Source organism: Canis aureus, chromosome 32 (genome assembly GCF_053574225.1).
Source record: "Canis aureus isolate CA01 chromosome 32, VMU_Caureus_v.1.0, whole genome shotgun sequence".
NCBI classification, from domain to species: Eukaryota; Metazoa; Chordata; class Mammalia; order Carnivora; family Canidae; genus Canis; species Canis aureus.
Window position 1 is genome coordinate 11926289 of NC_135642.1, and position 25801 is coordinate 11952089.

General features: G+C 42.3%; 1 protein-coding gene across 6 annotated transcripts in view; it reads left to right on the forward strand.

Annotated features, from left to right (window-relative positions):
• Positions 1 to 25801, forward strand: part of EIF2AK4 (eukaryotic translation initiation factor 2 alpha kinase 4) — a 103453-nt gene that overhangs the window by 43520 nt on the left and 34132 nt on the right. For all 6 annotated transcript variants that reach the window (XR_013370042.1, XM_077880578.1, XM_077880576.1 and 3 more), the window contains 13 exons: positions 862 to 968; positions 1602 to 1759; positions 5263 to 5711; positions 6384 to 6447; positions 8465 to 8548; positions 10498 to 10620; positions 12647 to 12751; positions 14607 to 14661; positions 15727 to 15806; positions 19016 to 19117; positions 21007 to 21060; positions 24116 to 24352; positions 25638 to 25710. Coding sequence is in view for 5 of the 6 variants with exons in the window: in XM_077880578.1 (XP_077736704.1) it covers positions 862 to 968; positions 1602 to 1759; positions 5263 to 5711; positions 6384 to 6447; positions 8465 to 8548; positions 10498 to 10620; positions 12647 to 12751; positions 14607 to 14661; positions 15727 to 15806; positions 19016 to 19117; positions 21007 to 21060; positions 24116 to 24352; positions 25638 to 25710 (1691 nt within the window). In the remaining variant the exon portion in view is untranslated. The remainder of the gene's footprint in view (positions 1 to 861; positions 969 to 1601; positions 1760 to 5262; positions 5712 to 6383; positions 6448 to 8464; positions 8549 to 10497; positions 10621 to 12646; positions 12752 to 14606; positions 14662 to 15726; positions 15807 to 19015; positions 19118 to 21006; positions 21061 to 24115; positions 24353 to 25637; positions 25711 to 25801) is intronic.

Genomic DNA, 25801 nt, shown 5'->3' on the forward strand with positions numbered 1-25801 from the left:
CCGCCACTACATAGCTACAGGTGATATAGAATTCACAATGATGGTTGGTTCGTTTAAATATTGTTGAGAATAGGGTCAAGTGCTCCCAAGTGGTGCTCCTTGAGTCATTGTAATTAAAGCAAACAGATTAGTTAAAACAGTTGTTCTCAGACTTTATCATATTGAATTGAAATCACCTGGACAGCTTGATAAAGTGCAGATTACTGCCCAAACCACCAGAGCTGCTGGTCTACTAGGACAAGGTTGGAATAGAATTTGTAACAAATTCCCAGATAATACTGGTACTGATGCCACCCCATCTTTAGAACCCACTGGGTTAAAGGTGCGGTTTGTCTTCATTAAAAGACAAAAAATTATTTCTTAGACTATCAAACAATGTTCAAGGAATGAGAATTAAAAGAAAATACATGATAAAATGTGGGACTTTTTAAAAGTAGTCCTGAACCATTACCATGTTACTTCTTAGCAGGAACAGGCTCCGTCCAAAGTTTATCCTATTGGGCCCCAACCCTGCACCAGCTATCACGTTTGCTCTTCTTTTGGAAAGCTTTGTTTTTCACTGGTCCCTGGAGAGGTCTAGGTTAGAACTGAAGTATTTAGGAGGAAATTTACTTTACTTGTGGTATCTTGTAAAAAAAAATTGTTCCATGAGGTAAGTCTTGCTGCCTCTAGAGAATGTCTATTTTTTGATTCCCCACTTACAGCCAGACTGATGATCAGCATGCATTCACTTATGAGTACATTTTGGTATCATGTGTATTTACATTATTTCTATAAATAAAAAAGAAAATAAACTGTTGGACTAACGAGTTTAGTGATTATTTTCTGTGTTGCTGAGATTCTTTCTGCCCTCTCACTGAGGTGTGTTTGCTTGGATGACAAGGAAAGATGGAGTCCCCAGCAATTGTTGAAACACAGCTTTATCAATCCACAGCCGAAAATGTCTTTATTGGAACAGAGTCCTGACGGTAAGTCTGATACCACTCTTTTTTGAAACCCTGTTTGACATAAATTATTTTGAAAGGATGCAGAAACCCAAGACTGGAACGGCCTGCTTCCATCATTTATCTTTTGCATACTGAGCTGTACATAAATCCACTCATTGAATACATACTGTGCTTGTGCAACTGTTTTTGCTGTCCTGGTTTTTCCAGCCTCAACAGATCGAGTGTCCGTTGGGATAATCTCTCTCTCAGTGTTGGGTCCCCCTTCTTGTCCTGTCACCTTGTTGCCATGTAACTAGATTTCCCTATTGCTGCTCAAGGAGCAGACTAAGGAATCAATGGGTAGTAACTGTGTTGATAGCAGAGCTGGGGATGGGTCAGGAGACCCGGGTTTGGGTTCTGGCTCTATCAAGAAGTCATTCCCTCACCGTGGGTCTCACTCAGCCCCGCCCATAACCTGGGCTAGTGTATATCCCACCTACTTGAAGGAGAACGAGGTGAAGAAAAGTGTTGAAGGGTCTGTGCCAGGTAAGAGGTACTTTTTACCTAACTACGGGTTGGGTCCCCTTCTTCCAGCCCTGGCTTTGTTGTTGGGTTTTGCATCTCTTCCTGTTTTTCTAATGCTTCGCTTCCCTCTCTCATTTTGTTTTAACTCAGATTCTGGAGGACAAGATTATGTTGAGACTGTTATTCCTAGTAAGCAGCTACCCAGTGCAGCATTCTTCAGTGAGACACAGAGACAGTTTTCCCGGTATTTCATTGAGTTTGAAGAATTACAGCTTCTCGGCAAAGGAGCCTTCGGAGCTGTCATCAAGGTGTGGTTACAGAGTTGTGCCCAGGCCCTCTAGAGTCCTTCACTGTTCCCTCGCCGCAGACTTAGGGAGTTCTTTTTTCAGAGTGGGGAGAGAAGTAAATATGACCATTTGAAACTATGATCATCATCACCTTTGCAGAATGAAAGCCTTTACCTAAAGTTACACTGGACACATTAAGAACTCATCATTTCCTCCTCCCTCCCTTGATGCAGTGCATTACCGTGAAAACCACATGATTATACCAGCGCTTCAAGTGGAGCCAAGACCTCTACATGACCATTTTTCTGTGCTTTGGCTCAGAAAGAAAATTGTCCTTTTTATCCCATTTGCTTTCAGAGGTGTTGTAGATAAAAGGGCTGTGAGGTTAGAGCTGAGGTGGGATTCACTGCGAAATGGCCCTAGATGGTCTCAGTGGCTTTTATTTCCCATCTGTTACTGAGAGATAAAATTTGTGGTGCATTATGAAGATGTGCTGTTGTTAGGTCTTCCCTTCTGCATTCTGGTCTATTTGGGTGAACTTAGGATTACCTGCCTCTTGAGGTAGAGATTTCAGCTGTTCTTATGTAATTTAAGTATTTTGACTTTAGGAGACCCAGGCTAATATTGTATTATTAAAGCCACATAAGACATGTTATCTTTCACAAAATAAAATGGCCCATCATCAAGAAGGTATATGCCTGTTTAGGATTCTGAGAGTGTTATTAGGAAGGGTTACCAGTATTATTGTAGAAGGCCTTTTACAACAACCCCCAAAACAAAAAGTTTTTCTGTGGTAATCAGGGACAGAAGGACAATCTTAAGTTTTCCAAAAGGAAGTTACAGGATCATGGAAAATTTTCAACTTTTAAAAAAAGAATATTTTATTTATTTATTCATGAGAAACACAGAGAGAGAGGCAGAGAGGAGAAGCAGGCTCCATGCAGGGAGCCCAACATGGGATTCGATCCCAGGTCTCCAGGATCAGGCCCTGGACTGAAGGCAGTGCTAAACCGCTGAGCCACCCGGGCTGCCCTCAACTTTCTTCATAAAGTATAGACATGATCGTTAGGTGGTTAAATAGACCTACTGTGGGCAAATACTTAATTGGGTAATCCCAGTGCTCTACAGGGGAATGGATGATTGATGTATATATTATTCCTTTAACTCACTGTAATTTTGATCAAGTCCTTTAACTTGTTTGTATTTTAGATTATTGAACGTGATACATTGTTAAACTCCATTTCCTTACTAGTACTAAAAAATGATGAGTAGAGGGTACCTACTTAGTAGAGGGTGGCTTAGTTGGTTAAGCATCTGCCTTTGACTTGGGTCATGATCTCAGGGTCCTGGTATAGCGCTCCTTTTGGGGCTCCATGCTCACTGGGGAGCTTATTTCTCCCTCTCCCCTGCTTGCTGCTCCCCCTGCTTTTGCTCTCTCTCTGTCAAGTAAATAAAATCTTTAAAACAAAAAAAAGATGAGTAGGCTCATGTAATTAAAACGTGTAGTAATTTAAGCCCCAAAGTTTTTCTGTGGCTTTTTCCATCTGAGGCCACAGCCCTCACACTTCATCACTTTCCAGGTTAGGGTAGGCCATTCTGTTCAGTGATTTGGCATTTCATGAGCAGCTGGCCCCATTTGGTCCAGGCATCTTTCCATTTTAATAAGTGAATCCCTGGGAGTTTGCAGTGTAGCAAGCTCCACACCCCACTCAGTGACTCAAGGCATTTGTGATGTCTTCCAAGTCTCAAGGTTGAAGACCATGCCAAGACTTTCCACTGTCTTCTACTCTATTAATGGTATGGCAATAAAAGAACACAGGGCTATAGCTTTTTGGGGCACATTCCATATTTCAGGTTGTGTGCCAGTTGGCTCACAAACCTTGTCTTTCAATTTTGTGACATTGTTACAAAGTAAGTATTATCCGCATTTTTCAGGTGAGGAAACTGACCTTCAGAGAAGTTACATAATTTGCATAAGGTTACATACATGTAGTAAGAGAGGAGACCATCATTCAGATTTGTATGTGTTCTACTCAAAAGCATGTTCCTTGCCACTATTTCCACACAAAAATAACCTGAAACTCAATTTTATAATACTCCTTTCTCATTTTAATCGAAACCTATGAGAATGATGCTTTATTTTGTATTTTGTAATCAACTAGTTTGTCCCTCTGCCCATGGCCAAGTTGTTGCCTTTCATCACCTCAGCTGACCTGCACATTGGGTCCAGAATGTTCTAGTGAACAAAATTTTGTAAAAGTTAACTTCAGTCAATCCAGTGGCATCCTGCGACTGCCCAAGAGAGAAAATGTCTCTATGCAGGAGTTGGAGACTTTGGAACTTTCTCATGTATTTTTGTTTTTATTTTATTGTGTTCTTAATTGCATTGTTCTAGTCTTAAAACATACTGTCAATCATACATAAATCTTAGTAACAAACAGTAACAAAATCAGTGGGCAGTAATTGTGTTGCTACCGGTTTTGTTTCACTGGGCCCTTGCTAAGTACCTTACTCACCTCACATATTTCATCCTTACAGTCAGTCACCTCTGAGGTGAGGGGGGTGGCGTACATGCCACTCGTCTAGATGAGAAAAGTTTCAAAGAAGTTAAGTCATTTGTCCAAGTTTACGCTGTTTGGTAAGTCCAGAATTAGAATTTATTTTCGGATTAACATTTTTTTTTAGTTTAATTTTGGTTTAGTGACCTTAGGTATTAAAAAAAAAAAAAAAACTGTAGAGAAACTAAAATTGTGAAATCTTAGAGAAACAATCTGTAGAGAAACTAAAATTGTGAAACCTCTAAACCTGAGTTTAGAAAATAGTATTTGTTCTTAAAATTTTATTTATGTGAGAAAGAGAGACTGAGCATGAGCTGGCAGGACAGAGGGAGAAGGAGAGAATCTCAAGCAGACCCCACGCTGAGCATGGAGCCAGCACAGGGCTGGTTCTCACCACCCAGGTGTCCCCAAAATAATATTTTAAAATATTTTATTTATTCACAAGAGACACAGAGAGAAACAGAGACTAGGCAGAGGGAGAAGCAGGCTCCTCACAGGGATCCTGATGTGGAACTCGATCCCTAAACTGGGATCACGCCCTGAGCCAAAGGGAGATGCCCAACCACGGAGCCACCCAGGCATCCCCAAAATAATTTTTATTTATTTTTTATTTTTTAATTTTTTAAATTTTTTTTAATTTTTTTTTCCAAAATAATTTTTAAATGGGGTTAAAATAATAATTTCTTAGAACTGAGATGACATGTGATAGTGGAAAAGCAGAAATGTAATTGTCAGTGAAATTAATGATTCAAATGCAGGTCATGTTTTCGCCACGTCTCTTATTAAGCTAAATATACACGTAGTTTCAAGACTTCGTTCAGCTTAAGAGGTTGAAATATGTGGCACTCTACTGTAGCTGTTGGTTCTCATCCAGAACTCTGGGCTCCCCTTGGGAGGACATGGGGTCACAGAGTGGATGCGTGGCTGAGTGGCACCAGTTTCCCTCCTCTCCCTTCCCCGTGGCAGGTGCAGAACAAGCTGGATGGCTGCTGCTACGCGGTGAAGCGCATCCCCATCAATCCGGCCAGTAGGCATTTCCGCAGGATCAAGGGTGAGGTGACGCTGCTGTCGCGCCTGCACCACGAGAACATAGTGCGCTACTATAACGCCTGGATAGAGAGATACGAGCGGCCCGTGGGCCCGGGGATGCTGCCGCAGGACTCGGACTCATGGCCCCAGGCACCGGATGGGCGAGCTTTGTCCCAGCCGTCCCCAGGCAACGACAGCCCCGACGGCGACGGTGCCGGTAGCGTGGAGGCCGCCGCGCCACCGCCCATCCTCAGCTCGGTGGAGTGGAGCACATCTGGCGAGCGTTCGGCCAGCGCCCGCTTCCCCTCCGCCCGCCCAGGCTCCAGCAGCGAGGAGGACGACGACGACGACGACGAGCACGAGGGCGTCTTCTCCCAGCCCTTCCTGTAAGAGCGTCGGAGGGGGCACTGGGCCCATGCCCCGGAGAGGGGGTTCCTTGGGAGAGCCAGGCTGCCACTGTGTTGGCAAAGAGAAATGGGAGTTCAGAAAGTAACCCTATTGAGACCGGAGGTGTCAATTCCCTGTAGTCTTCAAAAGATCTCCAGAATCCAGCCCCGAAGAAAGGAAAAATAGAAATTCCTTTCCAGGGATCCCTGGGTGGCGCAGCGGTTTGGCGCCTGCCTTTGGCCCAGGGCGCGATCCTCGAGACCCGGGATCAAATCCCACATCGGGCTCCTGGTGCATGGAGCCTGCCTCTCCCTCTGCCTATGTCTCTGCCTCTCTCTCTCTCTATGACTATCATAAGTAAATAAAATTAAAAAAAAAAAAAAGAAATTCCTTTCCAAACCTCACCTTAGTACCATTGAGAGAAAGTTTTTTAAAGAGTATTCTTTTTTGTTTTGTTTTTTAAGGATTTTATTTATTTATTCATGAGAGACAGAGAGAGGCAGAGACATAGGCAGAGAGAGAAGCAGGCTCCATGCAGGGAGCCCCATCCGGGACTCGATCCCTGGACTCCAGGATCACGCCCCAGGCCCAAGGCAGACACTCAACCCCTGAGCCACCCAGGCATCCCGGGAATTTGATTTCTTTAGTATTTCTCTGTTTCTCTTTTTAAGACCTGCTTCAGATTCTGACAGTGATGTCATCTTTGAAGATGAGAACAGTAAGAGTCAGAATCAGGTAAGTAAATAGAAATTACACCATTTTATCATGGGTAGGCATGTAAGAAAACTAATGTTTGATGTTATAAACCTCAGATGGGATAGTAAAGCTTCACTCTGATATGCAAATCTGGAAACTGTCAATTTTAAAACATGATTGTTTAATTTTATGCTACACCTGTATTTATAGGCCTTAATTTGTCCACATAACCTAACATGCCTGCTTTTAGAAGAGAGGAGTAAATTGACATGCTGTTTTTTGTTTTATTTCTTGAAATAACCATTTAACAGAGGATTTGGAGAAACATTATGTGGCTGGGGATAGGCATTCAATTGAGTGATTGTAGAATTACAATCTATGTGACCAATTAATCTGGATTATTTATTCTTATAAACTGTCATCTAGAACAATGTTTTAACACTGAGCCATTATCTTGTAACAGGTTATGAAATCAGTTGAGGGCCACAACCAGCTTTATTTAAATTTTAGTGGTGTAGGGAAAGTGGAGAATGTGTATCACAATACAATCACAAGAAAGGTAAACAGGAAGGGTAAACTGTTGGTACAATGTGTCTCACATGAGTATATGAACTGGGTGTGATCTAAAATGCATTTCTTTGTATGGATGAAGGCTGGAAAAGTTGGAAAAACATTATTCCAGGTCTTGGATTCTGCTCAATTTGCTCTTCCCCTGCCTAGCCAGCAGAGCCCCTGAATGCTGGTGCGTGGCCCTGACCACTAGGACTCTCTGTTGTTGGTGCAAAGGAAACTTCTATGGTAGGACGTTGAGTGCCAGAATTTCATTTCCAGGAATAAATATAGAATTATAAGCAGTTATACAAGTGTATTGGTTGTAGATAAGGAAAAGTCTACATATAGGCCCTGTTAGATAGGCAGTTAAATTGATTTGAAGGAGGTTTGAATGCATTCCCCCCCTTCCAGCATTTTTTAGAGATAACTACCTTTTTTCATTAGAAGCACTTTCAATCAATCAATAAATAAAATTTTTAAAAAGCACCTTCAAGTCGTCTTGGCTTAAATTTATAAATTGTAACCTGTACTTCTTTGAATCTAGCATTAGTTCTGCATTTAATTATTATGGGAGCACCAAATTTATAATCCTGGTTTTGCTCAGTTAAGGGCAACATCCCACGGGCATTCTATTGATGAGTAGAAACCTCCAAGAGATTAACGGTTTTCTACAGATGATCCCCAGGGTATGTAAATGATTCAAGAGTCCAGCTTGATTATTTGCAGAACAGAAGTGCCTTTGTTTTCTTTGATAAAGGAAAAATGTTGAAAAATGCTTCCACAAACTGTAAAGCAGAAACCATCTCATGCTGTTTCATGCTTTTTCCTCAGTTGGTGCTTTTCCCCTGGGTGGTATTGGCGAGGGGGAGTATTTCAATACATTTATTGGAAGAATAAAAGACCCCTTTAATAAAAGGGACATGGATTACAAAACTAGCTGTAGGGGAAGAATAGACTAGCCCTGTGGAGAAGCAGTCTGCAGGATCAGTCACAGGCAGTGGCAGGTAGCATAGTCACAGGAAGTGGCAGGTAGCATAGCCCACAGTGTGCATTTTGGTAGTTTCATATTTAAGATGTTTTGGCTAAAGATTGATCTCTCATCTTCTGTTTCTGAAGAAGGGCTTTCCATTAAATCTGAAACCTTAAAATATCAGCTTGTATACATTCTGCCATTCTCAGCCATAGAAAGATCTCTGTGGTGAGAATGAATCAACTAGACTTGGAATCTTTCTGTAGATCGCACAACTGTAATATCTATTTCCTATTTCCCGCATCATTATTATATAGTGACTTGCCTGTGAACTACAGAGTAGATTCTGGTAACAGCACAATTGCCTTTTAGATACTGGAAGCATCTGAAGGACAGAGGTAGTGTTCTGCTGAGGCCTCCCCTCTAAGGAAACTGGATGTCCATGTGTGGTGGACAAATGACTTGAGGATGGTGATGATCATGTTCCATTTCAGCTCCCATTTTTTTAGTTCTCACGTGTTCCTCTTGGATTAGGAAGAAGACTGCAATGGGAAGAACAGTTGCCATGAAAGTGAGCCATCGACAACCACTGAAGCTGTGCACTACCTGTATATCCAGGTGAGGCCCTGGCACGAGTGCATCTTGGCAACACAGCAGCTCCCAGTGGTTGCTGGTGGGTGTGTTTCTGAAGGCTAAAGCAAAACAGTGGGCGAAGGGAGCTCGCCGGCACTGCCAAAGATTAATTGACTGGAGAGGATTACAGCATAGAGGCCATTCCCCCTAGCCTTGAACCCGTGTTTTCTGTACTGTAGCAGGAGATGGCCTAGGGCTGTACCAGTTCTCATCCTAGATCCCCCAGTCACAGCTGTGTGAGCTCAGACAAGTTTCTCCCACATTCTGTGCCTATCTAGCTATCCCAGTGACATGTGAAGAATAAGAGAAATAACATCTTTAAGGTAATTAGAACCATATCTGAGTTCTGTAAATGCTATACTGTGCACATTACAGACATTCCACTTTGTCTACCAAGTTGCATCGGGACAGGTAAGTGCGATGCCTCTGCATCCTTGCATGTGCAGAAGAAATACCAACATAGCTTTAGGCAAAGTACCTGAAGTTGTCCTGGAACCTCTGGGTGACAGAAAGCATAGGCACCCAGTGGGGCTTTCCTGAAAGGAAGCCTGCTCATATGCCTGAGGGACAGAGTCCTGGACATGGTGAACTCTGCCCATAGGGGGAAGATCACAGACCATCGAGGAACACTCTGCTCCTCCCCTCAAGCGAATAAAGCCATGGGTGTCATTATTAGTATTTTCATCACATCATTAAGTGTGAGATGCAGTACTATGTGCCAGAAGTGAAGCCTCAGACAAGTATAGTGTTTCAATTCTTTTTTTCAAATTTTGTTTATTTATTTGAGAGAGCACGGAGCAGGGGGTACAGAGGGAGAGGGAGAAGCAGACTCGCCGCTGAGCAGGGAGCCCAATGTAGGGCTCCAGGATCATGACCTGAGCAGATCCAGGACCCCAGGATCATGACCTGAGCAGAAGGTAGACGCTTAACCGACTAAGCCACCCAGGTGCCCCAAGGATAGTGTTTCAAAAGAGATTAATTAGGCGGTTGTTTTCCTGCACTTAGAGCTAGTTTTAAGTAATGTCATAACCTTTGTGGTACAACTCGCATACATGATAAAGCATTTGTCCCCTAAACCCCTCACTGTGTATGGACTCCGTGGCATCAGTCTCTAGACAGTTAGGAATCAGAAGTACATAGGAGAGGTATGTCCAGAGGTGTGGTAGGATCACAGTCTGGGAGTCACAGGCCCTCGTGGGGACTGGAGGATGAGTCAGAATCTGTGGGTGGTTATGCAGAGCATGAGGGGATGTTCCTCTCTTTAAAAACAGCAAAACCCTACTTCATGAGAAATGTCAATTCTGGCTCTGGTTTGAATAGGCCAGTTTCAAAATCAAATGCTACATGTTGATCTAAGATTTAAATGATACTGCATTGTTTTCTGATATATTAATATTTGAGAATCGGGTGAGAAAGAACTGTGTCCGGAATGTTTTGATATTTACAATATTTTGCTCTAGACTTGAAGGTCATTGTTGCTAATTCAAAGGACAAATGAGAAAGGCTAATGACATTGGAGTTTTAATTAGCCTTTCTTAGATAGTAGAATTTGGAAACAATCGTGTAAAACAAACTTTTACTCAATGCTGAGTTTTTTTCATTATATGAAAAGTAATGAAATTATTTATGACAGGGATTTTTAGACAAGTCTTATTTTTTAGTGAACAATAATAAGAAAAATTAAAATGGTTATGTTGGGGTGTTGAGATAATGCCTCTTTCCCCCCAATTTTTTAAAATACTGTTGGTTTCTTTTCTCCATTAAAAAAATGTAAGCCCTTCCTTTAACTACTTAAAATCCAGAGCACTTGTTTTAAAATGGAGGATCAAAAAAAAAAAATTAAAAAAAAAATGGAGGATCACATTAATTGCCATTGTCCTCGTTAATTGAAACCCTATGCCTTCAAATGCTACCTGGTTTGTTCTTGTCCCCAGATGGAGTACTGTGAGAAGAGTACTTTGCGTGACACCATTGACCAGGGGCTATATCAAGATACCATCAGACTCTGGAGGCTTTTTCGAGAGATTCTGGATGGATTAGCTTATATCCATGAAAAAGTAAGCGTTCTAACAGTTCATACCTGAAAACTGAATGTTTTTGTGAAACTTATGATAAAAAAAATACTGTGAGATTGGCAAAAAACAGAAACAGGGAAAATTATGGGTACGTTGAAATCTATTTTTATAGGTTAGACATGACAGAAGATTGTGTAAAGTATAAAAGAAGAATAGAAGTATCAAAGTTTAAAGAAAAATTGAAGGTTAGGACAGGGGTCAGCAAACTGTGGCCATGGTGTCAAATCTAAACTTTACCTGCTCTTATTCGACCCGTGAGGTAAGAATGGCCTTTACATTTTGTCTTGCTTTTTGAGTAGGCTCCACACCCAGTGTGGAGCCCAGTGCAGGGCTTGAACTCACAATCCTGAGGTCAAGACCTGAGCTGAGATCAAGAGTCAGATACTTAACCGACTGAACACCCAGGTGCCCAGCTTTTACATGTTTAAAGGATTGTAAAAAAAATCAAAAGATCAAAAAAAAAATCAAAAGATCATTTCATGACACATGAAAATTCTATGAAATTCAAATTTTAGTGTCCACAAATAAAGTTTTTTTGGAACAGGGCCATGCGTATTTATTTACATATTGCCTATTGCTGTGTTTGTGCCACAACCATGGGGTTGTGACAGAGAATGTACGGCCCATAAAGTATAAATACTTACCTAGCCCTTTAGAAAAAGAGTTCTCAACCTCTGGGTTAAGCAGAAATATTGCAACACGCATAGAATGCAAGGATGATTCCTTGAGTTGTTTAGAATAAAGTGAGTGTGATTAATATAGGCCCAGTTATTTGATTCTAATTGGCCTAGTGCTGTCCTTCCTAGGAACATGGAGAAACTAGAAAGTCATCTAGCAAGGGTAGAGATGAGACTGAGAACCATAGCTCACTATCTAGTAGAGAATGTTATTTTAGAAAGCTAGAAATTGTCACGACACTGTAAATGCTAATGGACCTGGCTTCAGGATGAAGCACTGCTTACATTTTAAAAATGGGATTGTCTAATGGATTAGGCAGTGTAAACATGTTTTTTCCCCTTTGCCTCAATTTTCTTTAACCTTAAAATGTTTATACTGTACTATAGTTATACTAAAAAACCAGGACTGTGATTTACATATGTCTAATTTATAAATGATTTGATGGAGTGAGATTTGCAGGATCAGAAGTAAAAATGAATTCTAATCATGGCCATTAGAACTGTTACAGTGATATCACCCAGGGTCCTAGAACCATGCCCCGCGTGCTCTCTTCCTCTACATCTCATTTGCTCAGCATCTGCTAATCATCTGCTGGGTGTCTGATGCTGTGCTACACCTAGAAATGCTGCCAGGCACGAGGGTATAGCAAATCCCATTCTTGTTCTTTTTTGAAGGAGCCAAAATTTACCTTCATATAATAGTGAAGAAATCATATAGTAAGATGTTTTTATTACATTTTAATTATTTCTTACGTTTTATTACCTGAAACAGTGAACATCTTATGGATGCCATTAGGTAGGAGAGAAAGCCAAGTTCACATAACAGCTAATAATTGAGCACTTACATGTGTGCTGGGGATACAAGTTGAATTAGAATCACTGTCAAAGGCTTCGTAGGTGAGTTGGCACTTGGAAGTGTTGGCACAGTTCAAATAAGTGGAGAAAACAAGAATTTTTGAGGCAGGGAAAATAGTGTGAAGAGAAGAATAGAAGAAGGCATGGAAATGGTGTGTGTCTCCCCAGCCAGATATGCAGCAGGGTTTTGTGATGCCACAGAGAGAGTTTGGGAACCTGGTGGGAGGGGGCTTTGGATGCCTCAGGCAACCAGTAGAATTTGACCTATCCAGGACCACCAGCAGGTAGACTGGGAGATGATGGCAAGGTCATGGCAGGACAGTTGGGAGACAGTGCAGAGACCAGACAGCCTGGACCAGTGTAGTCTGAGGGAGAAGACCTCAGCTGCTTCTCATCATTAGGTTGGCCTTTGAAATTAGGAAACAGGTAAACTATAAACTGTGCTTGGGAAACAGTTCTTTGCTCTCTTCCATCAGGGAATGATTCACCGGGATTTGAAGCCTGTCAACATTTTTTTGGATTCTGATGACCATGTAAAAATAGGTGATTTTGGTTTAGCGACAGACCATCTTGCCTTCACTGTGAGTATATTTCAGATTAAACTGTGCCTGAAAAATGGACCTGTGTGCCTTTTTTATCCTGTCTTCGTGATTATGAGTTGATTGAACTCTGCTCTGTAATCCTCAGGAAATTCTGCAACTCTTAAGGGGCGAACTACAAATGATCCTCTAGGTTTTGAAAGGGTGAATACATTTTAGTGAGGATGTTCCATTTGGGAGACGTAAAATTATTGGTTTGTGGATGATATATAGCAAAGGCATATAAGAGTTTATGAAATAATTTGGTAATTTGGTCTACCATGCCAGGTACTAGGCTAGATGCCATACCTTTTAGGGGCTTTTAGTTAGTTTAAGGAAATAAAGCTCAAAAAACACATGGAACACCAGAAGAACCAGTCCTAGATATCATGTAATTCAGAAGGTATTTGTTCTTCACAGCATTATTGAGTAGTTGTTTAACATGCCAAGCTAAAATAATGTGAAGTGAGAGAAATAGTGCTATACACAAAAGGAAAGAGAAAATTTACATATAGTTATGAGGACCCAGAAAGGCAGTATAAAGAAAGGAGCATATCAGATGGCCTTAAAGGATGGGTGGGAGCACAGCAGGCTGAGATTGAGGGTAGACTAGGGTAGGGGAGCCCAGAGAGAGAACAGCATAAGCAAAGGCCTGGGCTGAACAGACATATCTGGAGGCCTGCATGTTGTCTGGTTGGTTAAAACTATGAAGCATTAGGGGAGCAAAGATGTTGGAAAGTTGGGTAGTCTTGTGGGTGGCAAGGCCTTAAGTGCCAGGGGAAGCGTCTTATAAGCCGGAGTTATTAGGCACAAAATCTCTAGGACATGCAGTTAATTATAAGGGTGGTCAGAGATTTGGATCGATGTTAAGAATGATCATAGGGACAAAACTAGAAGGTGATGTTAAGAGTGAAAAGTGAGGAAATGGAAGGGGGCCAGTGATGGTGTGGTCCTGAGCAGAACAGCAGGGCATTTTGAAGAGTGAGTACTAAGACCAAGGAAGGGCCAGATGGTGGCAATCTTGATTCCCCAAACCGAATAATTTAACCTCCTATCTGGAGCTGTTAGTATAGTGAGTAGATAAAAGCGGAAGGCTGCTGAGGCCTCCTGACCAGGGCCAGAATCCTTTCCCTGCCATGTCCTTGTGACCTGCCCTTGGGCAGGTTAGTTAACCTCTCATGATGTCATCTCCTCGACCTGGCTCATGCTAAAACCTTGAGACTTGTTGACAGGATAAAATGAGAGTCCATAAAGCACCTGGAACAGCACATGCCGTTGAGAATGTTAGAGACGCTGTTGTGGATGGTGGTGCCTGTGATGGGATCCTGTGGAGTGACAGCGGGAGAATGGAGAAGGGTAGTGTGTGAGATGGTGCTGCCACACGGACAGCGGAGCAGGGCCAGCCACCTGGGAGGTCCTTGCCGTGACAGCAGGACAGAATTGGTGACTGGCCTCTAGGGAAGAGGAGTAGACACTGACCCACATAAGGGAACAACAGTGGGAAAGTTAGAAAAGTGGGCTTGTGGTTGTTGTCAGTATACCCTTAATCCTCCTCAGAAATAGATTTTGCTTTGGCATTTGCAAATGTGAAAATAAATTGGTTTCTCTTTGGGGGCTTTCTGCCTTAAAGAAGGAGTTCCTCAGTGACCTGCCCTCCTTCTCTGTCTTGATCTCAGGGGGTTTCCAGGGAGCCCTGCGTTAGCAGGCTAGGTCAACTAAAAATATATTACAGGGAAAGCATCAGTGTAGTTATTCTGCTTTCTGTGTGTGATTTTTCAGTCTTTATTTACTAACATTCCATTCCTGTGGAATAATAGAACATTTTAATAGTGATATTTGGCTGGCTTATATTTTTTAGGCTGACGGCAAGCAAGATGATACAGCAGATCACTTGATTAAATCAGACCCCTCAGGTAAATCCAGAAGACTGTATATTTAATTAGTGTATTGAAAAACAGAACACAAGATTTTCTTCCCTTATTCTCTCTCTCTCTCTCTCTCTTTCTCTTTTTACATGCAAAAGGCTGTGCAAATATAACATACCATCTGAGGAAATCAGATACATATATACCCATGAAACTATCACTTCGATCTATGTTTTTTGCTTTGTTTTGTTTTAAGAATTGTATTTATTCATGAGAGACACAGAGAGAAAGACAGAGACACAGGCAGAGGGATCACACTCTGACGAAGGCAGATGCTCAACCACTGAGCCTCCCAGGTGTCCCTCACCTTGATCTATGTTATAAACATATCCATAACTCCAAGTTTCTTCCTGCCCTCTTAATTACTATTACTTAATTTTGTGGTAAGAACACTCAACATAAGATCTGCTCTCTTAGGAAAATTTTAATGTGCCATCCAGTAAAAAATTTCATACCTGAAACCTGTTTTTCATCTGTAAAGATTTTATTCTAAATCAGATTACAAAAAAAAAAAAAAAATCAGATTACAATCACTGATTAACAAAATCATGAAAATGCTTCCCCCCTCCTTCTTCACTATATTAATTGTTCCTCGAAACGCCAAGAAATTAGAACTTCAGTTAGAATAATTGGCTCCCATGGATAGACAGTTACATTTGGACCCCATGTGGTAATGTGAGGTTACCTCATGATCTGGGATGTCTGGGGTCTTCTATCTGCACCGGCCCTCTGGAACAGCAAAGACCTCCTGTGTGGAATAGAGTCTGTGGCCATTCATGACTTCCGGGTAATCCCTCTGAAATGAAGGCTGCTGCTTCCTCCAAATGCAGTGAACGGTTAACAGATCATGCCTCACTCTTAAGAAACCTCCCCCCCCACCAACTTTTTCTTTTAAATAAATAAACATTTGCCTTACCTCTAAGTCTTATTAGAAAGCCTTCCAATAAATAAATAATAAATAAATAAATAAATAAATAAATAAATAAATAAATAAATAAATAAATAAATAAATAAATAAAAAAGAAAGCCTTCCCTCTGCTTTCTTCCATGCAGGTCATTTGACTGGGATGGTTGGTACTGCTTTATACGTAAGCCCAGAGGTCCAAGGAAGCAGCAGACCCACGTACAACCAGGTAAAGGGGAAGCTTTCTGGGGAGGAGAGGTCTCAAGAGTGAGACAGTAGTAAGAGCATCAAGATCACAGTATTTGGGGTAAGTTACCAACTGAAAAAGGAACATTCATTCCTTTGATACATATCTACTTGTATGTTGAGTTAACCACTCCACTGAAGCTGGCAGTGTTGCTGCTAAAGACCTTATAGTCCATCCATCCAAAGAGCATTTGCACCTACCTGCTCCTAGGCTAAGCCTCAGAAATACGGAGAACAGGATAGTTGACTAATAAGACAGGTGTCTTATTCCAGCCCTTGGGGACCTTAGCCTTTGATGGATGAAAAAGATGATAAGTGAACAAATAGTCACAAATTATTAAGAAAAGAAATGGACTCCAGTGACCAGAGAACAATAGGAGGCATCATCTTCAGATAAACTGAGCAGAGAAGGCTTCCCCAAGAGGATGGCTTTAAGGATAAAGAAGGGACAAGCCACATACATTGAGAGTGGAGAGGGGAAAAGGGTAAGCAGAAAAAATAGCATGCATAGAGAACTCTGTGTGAGCGCTCACTTGGCACATTTGAGACGATCCCGAAGCACGTCCATGCAGCTGCAGCCCAGTGAGCAGCAGGGGAGAGAGGCATGAAATGAAGCCGGAAAGGAAGACCAGGATCAAGTGATGCAGGGCCAGCTTAACCATGATGAGGAGTGTGTTCGGGGAGCCCACTGCAGGGTCTTGAGCAGGAGAGTCACTGCAGCTGCTGCTGAAGGCTTGGCAGGAGGCAGGTGGAGTGGCTGCTGGCTGGAAGCGGGTGGAGAAGTGTGCTCACAGGACACACGGTGGAGGGGAGTAGCCAGGCGTTCTCGACGGGGTGCTGCTGGGTGGGGGAAAGGAAGGGTGATAGAACAGTGCTCAGGGTTCTGCTGGAGCAGCTGGGAGCAGCAGGCTTATTGCCCAAGATGGAGAGGGGACAGCAGGAAAATTCCATTTGGGGGGCATGTTAATTGGAAATGGCCTGAGGACAGATCCAATAAGAGATGTCCAGTAGGTTACTGGAGACTCAGGAGTTGGGTTTAGAGGAAAGGTCAGAATCAGCGGCGTAAAACTGAGAGTCATCAGTGCGCAGATGGGATTTAAAGGCAGGAGACCAGTGGGACCACTTAGGGCAAGAGTATAGAGCTAAATTTCAAAACTTTATTAGGCAGTTCACATCAGAGCGCATTTTCAGCTTGCAGTGAAACCCAAGCCTGGGTTTTGTTTTTATTTTAAAAATGTTGTTTATTTATTTGTCACAGAGAGCACAAGCAGAGGGAGCAGCAGGGAGAGGGAGAGGGAGAAGCAGACTCCCCACTGAACAGGGAGCCTGATGTGGGACTTGATCCCAGGACCCTGAGATCATGACCGAGCCAAAAGCAGATGCTTACAGATTGAGCCACCCAGCTGCCCTGGGTTTTGGCTCTGACAAGGAGTGCTGGGCAGTGATAAAGAATTATCCAGGGATCCCTGGGTGGCGCAGCGGTTTGGCGCCTGCCTTTGGCCCAGGGCGTGATGCTGGAGACCCAGGATTGAATCCCATGTCGGGCTCCCGGTGCATGGAGCCTGCTTCTCCCTCTGCCTGTGTCTCTGCCTCTCTCTCTCTCTCTCTCTCTGTGTGTGTGTGTGTGTGACTATCATAAATAAATTTAAAAAAAAAAAAAAAAAAAAGAATTATCCAGACCACCAAATACCCAGCGGAAGTGAGGGTCAGGGGAGATGGGCATGCAAGCGCAGTGGGTGTGCAAAGGCACCTTTAGCACCACCTCTCTGAGTTCAGTTTGCAAAATGTAATGAAATCCACAGAGGCTCTATTAACCCTTTAGCCCAGCAGTTTCCCCGCCCCCCCTTTTTTTTTTTTTAACTTTTATTTATTTATGATAGGCACGCAGTGAGAGAGAGAGAGGCAGAGACACAGGCAGAGGGAGAAGCAGGCTCCATGCACCGGGAGCCTGACGTGGGATTCGATCCCGGGTATCCAGGACCGCGCCCCGGGCCAAAGGCAGGCGCCAAACCGCTGCGCCACCCAGGGATCCCAGTTTCCCCCTTTTGAAATTTACCCAGAGGAAACAACATCGTCCAAAAAGTTGACTATAAAAGGGGCTTGTCACAGCATTATTTAAAATGGTGAAAAATAACAGTGTTTAAAGATAAATGGTTAAATAAATAATGGGATTTCCATGTAATTGAATTCAATATGTCATGAAAATCATGTTTTAGGAGCCTGTTAGAAAAATGATACACTACTGAAAAATATTCTCGCCATCTTAAGGGAATGAAAGTTGCAAAACGTATGGTAGTTTTATAGTGTGTGCGTTGCATGCATTTAAACAACAGCAGGGAGGGTGTGCCCTGTCGGATATCAGTAGGATATATCCTTGAACAGTGGGATGGTGAGTGATTGCTGTTTTTCTTGGTGCTTTTATGTATGTTCCACATTTTCTTTAGCCAATGCTTAGGAAATGCCACAGCAAATGTGGTTTCTTTTGACTTGGAAGGTCACTGGTGATTGAGTCTCTCCTACTAATCCTTGAGGCCAAATTCATGCAAGACTTGCCCTTGAAAGTGGCTTGTGTGCCTATATGCGTTTGCCATGTAGAACCTGCCCATCAGGCATGCTGCCTCCTGCATATCATCACCACCCCCCTCTCCCGGCCGCTCCCTACCTGGGACTGTGCACCGACTTGCCCTTGCTCTTCTTGAATTGCACTTCTGTGTTCTGTTAGGATTAGTCACATGATCTTTCTGTTGTGCTGGTTTTCTGTCTCTTCATTGGTATGGCTTTGCAATCAGTAGTTGACCTCTGCTATCAACTGCAGATTTTGGTCTGCATTTCGCTTTTGAGTTGATTAGTAAAGATGCAAAGCAAAACAAGCAAATTCCTCTGACAGATCTCAGTTGTCTTCACTCTTTCATGATTACTCAGTGTTTGGCCAGTGATCTTCTAGGTCTGTGTATATAGCTAAGCCAGTGACCATGAATTTTCCAAGAAAATGTTGAGAAGTCATGCCAAATATTTTATCTCATCATCTGTACTTTATATTTATGATTTTTAAAAAATCAAGTTTTTTTCTAATGTGGCTTTCTTTTCCCTTATGCAAACTTTTTTCCAGTTAACAGTGCTTATCCTGTAATTCCCTGCTAAATGATACATTCATGTCAAGGCTATCTAAATAGAATTCCTTTTATTCCCTAGAAAGTGGATCTCTTCAGCCTGGGAATTATCTTCTTTGAGATGTCCTATCACCCCATGGTCACGGCCTCAGAAAGGATCTTTGTTCTCAACCAACTCAGAGATGTATGTATCAGATATTTTAATGCCTCAATTTCCAGAAACCCAAATCTTAGCATGGACATCAGAATTTAGTGCAGGGTATTTTTCTGGTATTTATAATATAAAAGAGGCAGTCTTACTATTACCTATATTTCTTTTTTCTTTTTCTTTTTTTTTAAGATTTTATTTATTCAGGGCAGCCCGGGTGGCTCAGCAGTTTAGCGTCACCTTCAGCCCAGGGCATGATCCTGGAGACCCGGGATCGAGTCCCGCGTCAGGTTTCCTGCATGGAGCCTGTTTCTCCTTCTGCCTGTGTCTCTGCCTCTCTCTTTCTCTCTCTCTCTGTGTCTCTCATGAATAAATAAATAAAATCTTTTAAAAAAAGATTTTATTTATTCATTTTAGAGAGAGAGTGTGTGTGTGCATGCGAGTACACATGAGGGGAGGGGCAAGGAGAGAGGGAGAGAAAGAATCTTTATGTGCAGTATGGAGCCTCACACAGGGCTTGATCTCACAACCCTGAGATCATGTCCTAAGCAGAAACCAAGAGTCGGACACTTAAACCAACTAAGCCACCCAGGCGCCCCTACTCTTGTTTTTTTTTTTTTAATTAGTTAATTAATTAATTTATTAAAAGATATATTATTTATTTGAGAGAGAGAGCATGAACCGGAGGCGCAGAGGGTGAAGGAGAAAGAATCTCAAGCAGACACTGAGTTGAGCATGGAGCCCAATGTGGGGCTTGATCCCACGACCTTGAGATGATGACTTGATCTGAAACCAAGAGCCAGGCACTTAACCAACTGAGCCACCCAGCTGTACCACCACTCTTGGTTTTAAAACAAAGGAGGGATCCCAAAATTTTGCAGATATAGTTGGAATAGTGTGGATAGGTTATAAGGATAATGGATATTTAGTTCTAGAAATTGAAGATTCCAACCAAGTGGACATGGTGTTGATGCCTAAAGAATATCCCCACGAGCAGAAGTTAAAAATGGTCTGAGGAAGGTAATCAGCCACTTGACTTTCTTTCCCAGTGAAATTTCCCTCTGTGTTCTTAGGATTAATTCTTGTCTCCTCAGTTATTGCCTAAACTAAAAGGGACTAATATTAACTGTGTGAGGCCAAGGATGCCCATTGCAGATGGCTTTCGGATGAAAGTGGAGAGTAAGGGTGACTTAGATTTGCATATTCATGAGCAAGAGATGCCCAAGTTCTTTTTTTCCTAAGCTATAATCCTCTACACCATAACTAAAAATACTCTTTTCAATATTTTTAAAAACTTGAATTATTTTACTGCCACTACAGCATGGACTGTGGTGTTCATAAAGGATGGAAATAAATGAAGTGATGACCATGCTCTTGCCTTGACTTGGAATGATGCTCTTAGAGGATCGTGTCCTTGATGAAAGTGCCTTACTTTAGTCTGAAATTCATGTCTGTTCCCTAATTTCATGAGTATCTAAACTGTAAACAAAACAAAACAAAACAAAAAACTGAGTGGTCAAGTTAATGTTATGATGGAGATCTTATTTACCAGAAAGGCAAGAGCTTTTCAGGAGGAAGAGGTTTCGGTATTAAATGTTTTTCTTTTGTTCTGTGCTGGTGCTTTCGTGGGGGTTTTTTGCCTCTTTCATGTGTGTCCTACTTTGTCCTCCTCTGAAACCATTCGATTTTGAAATACTTTGTCCTCAGATGAGGTGCTTTCTATCACCTCGGCTGTCATTGGGGTCAAATTTGTATTAAAATAACACGTGTCTACTTGGGACAAAAGCATTGGGTTTCAAGAAGGTATCACTTTGAGCCTTACCTTGTTTTATTTCCGTACTTGATTTTCTCACCTCTGGGGAATAAATGCTTTCACTGTGGCAGATGGCCAAGCACTTCCTGATTCGCATATTGTATTCTTTTAGCCCACTTCACCTAAGTTTCCAGAAGACTTCGATGATGGAGAGCATACAAAGCAGGTAAATTTCTGATGCTTTCATTATGGTGTCTTCACTCTTGGATTTTAATTACCATTTTTCTTCTTTTTCAATTAATTACCTTCTCCCGCTCATTCTCTTGTGTCCTGGGAACAGTGCGGGGAGGGGGGGGGATATCAAAAGATGAAATGCTTTAAAATGTTACTAGATTTGAAACATAAAAATGCCAAGGATTGGCACGGAAAATTAGCAAATTCCAGGGTTCTTCTGTGTGGCTCATTGTGCTTTTGAAGTACTGTTTGGAATCTTGGCTTAGCTGTTGGGGAAAAAAAAAGAGAGAATGCTTTTAGATTTCACTATTTTAGAAAAAGCTTGGAACTTTTTAAGAAAAGAATACAATTTAGAATGATAGATTTTTTTGATTTGTAGTTAAAGTAGCCCAGATTGTGAAGGGAAGACTAGACAGTCTGATGTTAACAGTTATTTTAAAGTAAAATACTTTCTCCTCTGTGCTAGAAATACCTGAGTAGGCATATACATAACTCACGTCATGGGTTATTTGGCACCCAGCTGATTTGAATGAATAATCATTAGTGTTTGTATATTGTGCGTCTGGTGTGCATTTCCTCTTAGCGCTTGGTGGTTTGTCATGGTGAAGCCTTCCGTGATTGATACCCCTGGCATGTGGAAGTTCCTGAGGCTGACTTTTCTTAGTGTAATCAAGGCAAAAATCCCTTATTTAAAGTCCTAATTTTGAGGACAGAAAGCTAGCTAGAGCATGGCATTAGTTTGCAATTTCTTGCTTATTGGTTATGGATCCACTTGGACGAGTCACTAACTTATCCAGACTTTAATTTTCCTCACCTGTCAAATAAAAAGATTAAGTACCCTTTATGTATTTATATTAGCACTAGCATCCTGTATCTTGGTAGTATTTAACACGACATTGATTTATGGCCAGAGGGACACGTCTGCCTTGGCTGTCCCATTAGGACCGTCAGGCAATCTGCTGCCTTACATTTCTGCTTCTTTTTGTTTGCTTTTTTTTTTTTTTAATTTAAAAAAATATTTTATTTATTCATGAGAGACAGAGAGAGAGGCAGAGACACAGGCTCTATGCAGGGAGGCCGATGTGGTACTCCATCCTGGGACTCCAGGATCACGACCCAAGCCAAAGGCAGACAGTCAATCGCTGAGCCACCCAGGTGCCCCCAGTGGGGGTCATTTGAACGAGTCATTTTGAACGATTTGATTTGAACGAGTCATTTCCTGTGTTTGCGGATATCATAAATAAATATTCATTTCGTAGCCTCTCCCTGTAACAAGGTCAGGCTCACTCAGTATTCCCACCTGTTGGCAGCCATGGGGTCTATTTTATTAAACTACAAACACAAGAGCAACTGTACAAACCATTTCTCTCGACGATGACTACTCAGCCTCTCACAGGTACATGCTCGAGACCCTTGCGTGGCTATGTCTGGGCTCAAATAACTGGCCCCCAGACCGCAGCCCCTAATATCTGCCCCCATATTACAGTCATTGCTTTTTGTTGTTGTTGTTTAAGATTTTTTTTTTTTTTTTTTTTTTAGTTATGATAGTCACACACAGAGAGAGAGAGAGAGAGAGAGAGAGAGAGAGGCAGACATAGGCAGAGGGAGAAGCAGGCTCCATGCACCAGGAGCCCGATGTGGGATTCAATCCCGGGTCTCCAGGAACGCGCCCTTAGCCAAAGGCAGGCGCTAAACCGCTGCGCCACCTAGGGATCCCAAGATTTTATTTATTTAACAGAGAGGGAGATCACAAGCGAGGGGAGCAGCAGAGGGAGAGGGAGAAATAAGCTCCTGGCTCAGCAGGACCCTGGGATCAGGACCGGAGCTGAAATCAAGAGTGGGACACTCAACGGACTGAGCCACCTGGGTGCCCCTACAGTCATTGCTCTTTATCTGAAAGGAGACAGCAATAGAAAGTGCTTATATTATGAATTTAACACGATTGTTACCCCACAAGATTGATGGAGCAGTATAATAAGGTTCATCTAAAAGTTGAGGCGTTTCTGATCCCAGGTATTCCTCTCTTTCTAAGTCCTTACAGTAAACAAGAGAATGAAGGACTCATGAAGAAACCATTCAAGGTTTTGTTTGTTTTCAAATAGTTCCTTGCTTAATAAGATGTAGTGGTTGTGAAGGTATGATAAGTGAGTAACGTAAATCAAGAGAATTCTAGGGAGTGGTTTTGTTTTGTTTTTTTAAAGATTTTATTTATTTATTTGACAGAGAGAGAGAGAGAGAGCACACAAATAGGGAGAGGGAGAAGCAGGCAGGGAGCCTGATGAAGAGCTTGATTCCAGGACCCTGGGATCATGACCTGAACCTAAGGCAGTTGCTTAACCAGCCGAACCACCCAGGCGCCCCCAGGGAGTGGTATTGATACAGATAACATAAATGGAGAAGAAAAAAATCAAAACAAGATGCAAGGATTCCAGCAGCTACTATGCATTATAATTTCTACTAAAATCAGGCATCCAGAGACATTTGTTTTATGTTCCTACACCCTTTTTGAGACCGTATTTTGTGTTTATAAGGCCTAAGTTCTGCTTCTTTGTTGTTGAATTGAAGGGTTTTTTTGGTTGGTTATACCAATAAAGTATAAAAAAGGGCCTGCCATTTATTTATTTATTTACTTGAGAGAGATCACATGCACGAAAGCGGGGGAGTGAGAGGGGCAGAGGGAGAGGGACAGACAGACTTGCCACTGAGTGCAGAGCCCACCGTGGGTCTCGATCTCAGGACCCCGAGATCATGACCTGAGCTGCAATAAAGAGTGCGACGCTCAACTGACTGAGGCACCCAGGTGCCCCAAGGTGTCCCCAGCTTTTAAGATACACTCATATTACACTGTTGCACAACTCTGTGGCCCTAATGAAGTGCGGGGGGAAGGTGACAGATTCAGAGATTTCAGAAATACCAATTAGAATGCATCAAGTAAGTGCAAGAAGGGTGGTTATCTTTTCTTTGCCCCAAACCAGCCACCAGCTTGTCAGAATTCTGGAGCATCATCTGTTGCATCGAGTCATCAGTGTGTCTGGGTTTCATTACAGAAATCTGTCATCTCCTGGCTGTTGAACCACGATCCCGCCAAGCGGCCCACAGCCACAGAGCTGCTCAAGAGTGAGCTGCTGCCCCCACCCCAGATGGAGGAGTCAGAGTTGCATGAGGTTCTGCACCACACCCTGGCCAACGTGGATGGGAAGGCCTACCGCACCATGATGGCCCAGATCTTCTCCCAGCGCGTCAGCCCAGCCATCGATTACACCTATGACAGCAACATGCCGAAGGTGGGCTTAAGCTGCGCTTCCAAAGGAGCTCAGCTTGGTTCATAGAAGGGTCAAGTCAGTTCCTTAGTTTTCATGGACTCCTTTAATGCCTCCAACGTAGGCGTTCATCTGAGGTCGGTGTATGTAGGGTGTGTGCATATACATTATTCTGGAAAGAGCCATGCTTTTGATCACTTAACTCTGAGGAGTTTCTGACCCACCCCCACCTCTCATCTGCCCAAGAGTCTAAGCAGCAATGCTTTTGGAGACTGAGCCCTGGCGGATCTAACCAGTTGAGATTCAGACCATGTGGTCAGTAACTCCCAGTGCTGGCTCCCCCTGGAGGTACACCTGGGAGGCCCTTGGTCCCTTCCAACACTCAGGCCCTACGTCTCATCTGGTGACTTGGAATCTCCAGGTGTAAGGCACCCTAAGAGTCTCTGTCTAAGAGCTCCTAGGTGGTTTCTGAAGCATAGCCAGTTTAGCAGCCTGCAACTTTTTCTTTTTTATTTTTCTTTTTCTCCTTTTCCTCCTTCCCTCTTTTCCTCTTTCCTCCCTCTCTCCTTTTTTTCTTTTCAAACAAAAACAGTCTGAAACAATATAGCAAAATTTTAAAATTTGAAAGTTGGAGGGATGGACAACTATTTGTTATATTCTTGGTATATTTCTGTATGCTTAAAATAATGGGGTAATTTTAAAAGAGTAGTGGAGAAAAGTAGTAGTAGGATTTGTGGAAGATCACTATAGTTATCAAGGGCCAAACCAGTTTTTGTTGGCTGGCAATATTAGAAAGATACTTACAGGATTGCAGGTGACCTTTTTATTTTTATCTTTTTCTTTGTTTCTAATTTTTTTTCAAGTGAAATGGTATTACCTGTATAATAAACAAATGAAAAGGAACACTCTTTAGAAAATATATAAATGCCATGTAACTTTCAAGAGGCCTCCTGTAGATCACCTTAGTGGGAGGAGGCCTGAGGCCATTAGATGTTTGATTGCTCCGTAGCATCCCTGAGAATCCTTGGGGAGACCGTGTGTATTTGACTAGCTCTCTCTGAAAGGCATATATTATATCAACATGGTGAAGAGTTTGGACTTTGAGCTTTAGGTAGCCTTCCTCAAGCAGGATGTATTGCCAGATGTGCCATTTTCTCCCTTCTCTGAGCATGTTCTAAAAGACACTCATTTGTTCTCTTTTATTGGTCTTGGGAATAGGTAATGTGATGCTTACTGCATGCTACAGGTGAATATTTCAGGGGATCCCTTTGATTTGGCTTTGATGACATGTTAATTGGTCATATTTTAGGGCTTTTCAATCCGTACATCCAAGATACAGCAACATGTGTGTGATACCATCGTCCGCATTTTTAAAAAACACGGTATGTCCTTTTTTTAAAAAAAAAAAATCATAGGCCTTCTCAAAGTGTTCTATTTCATCATTAGAAAGTACTGTCATAGGTTTGGGTGCAA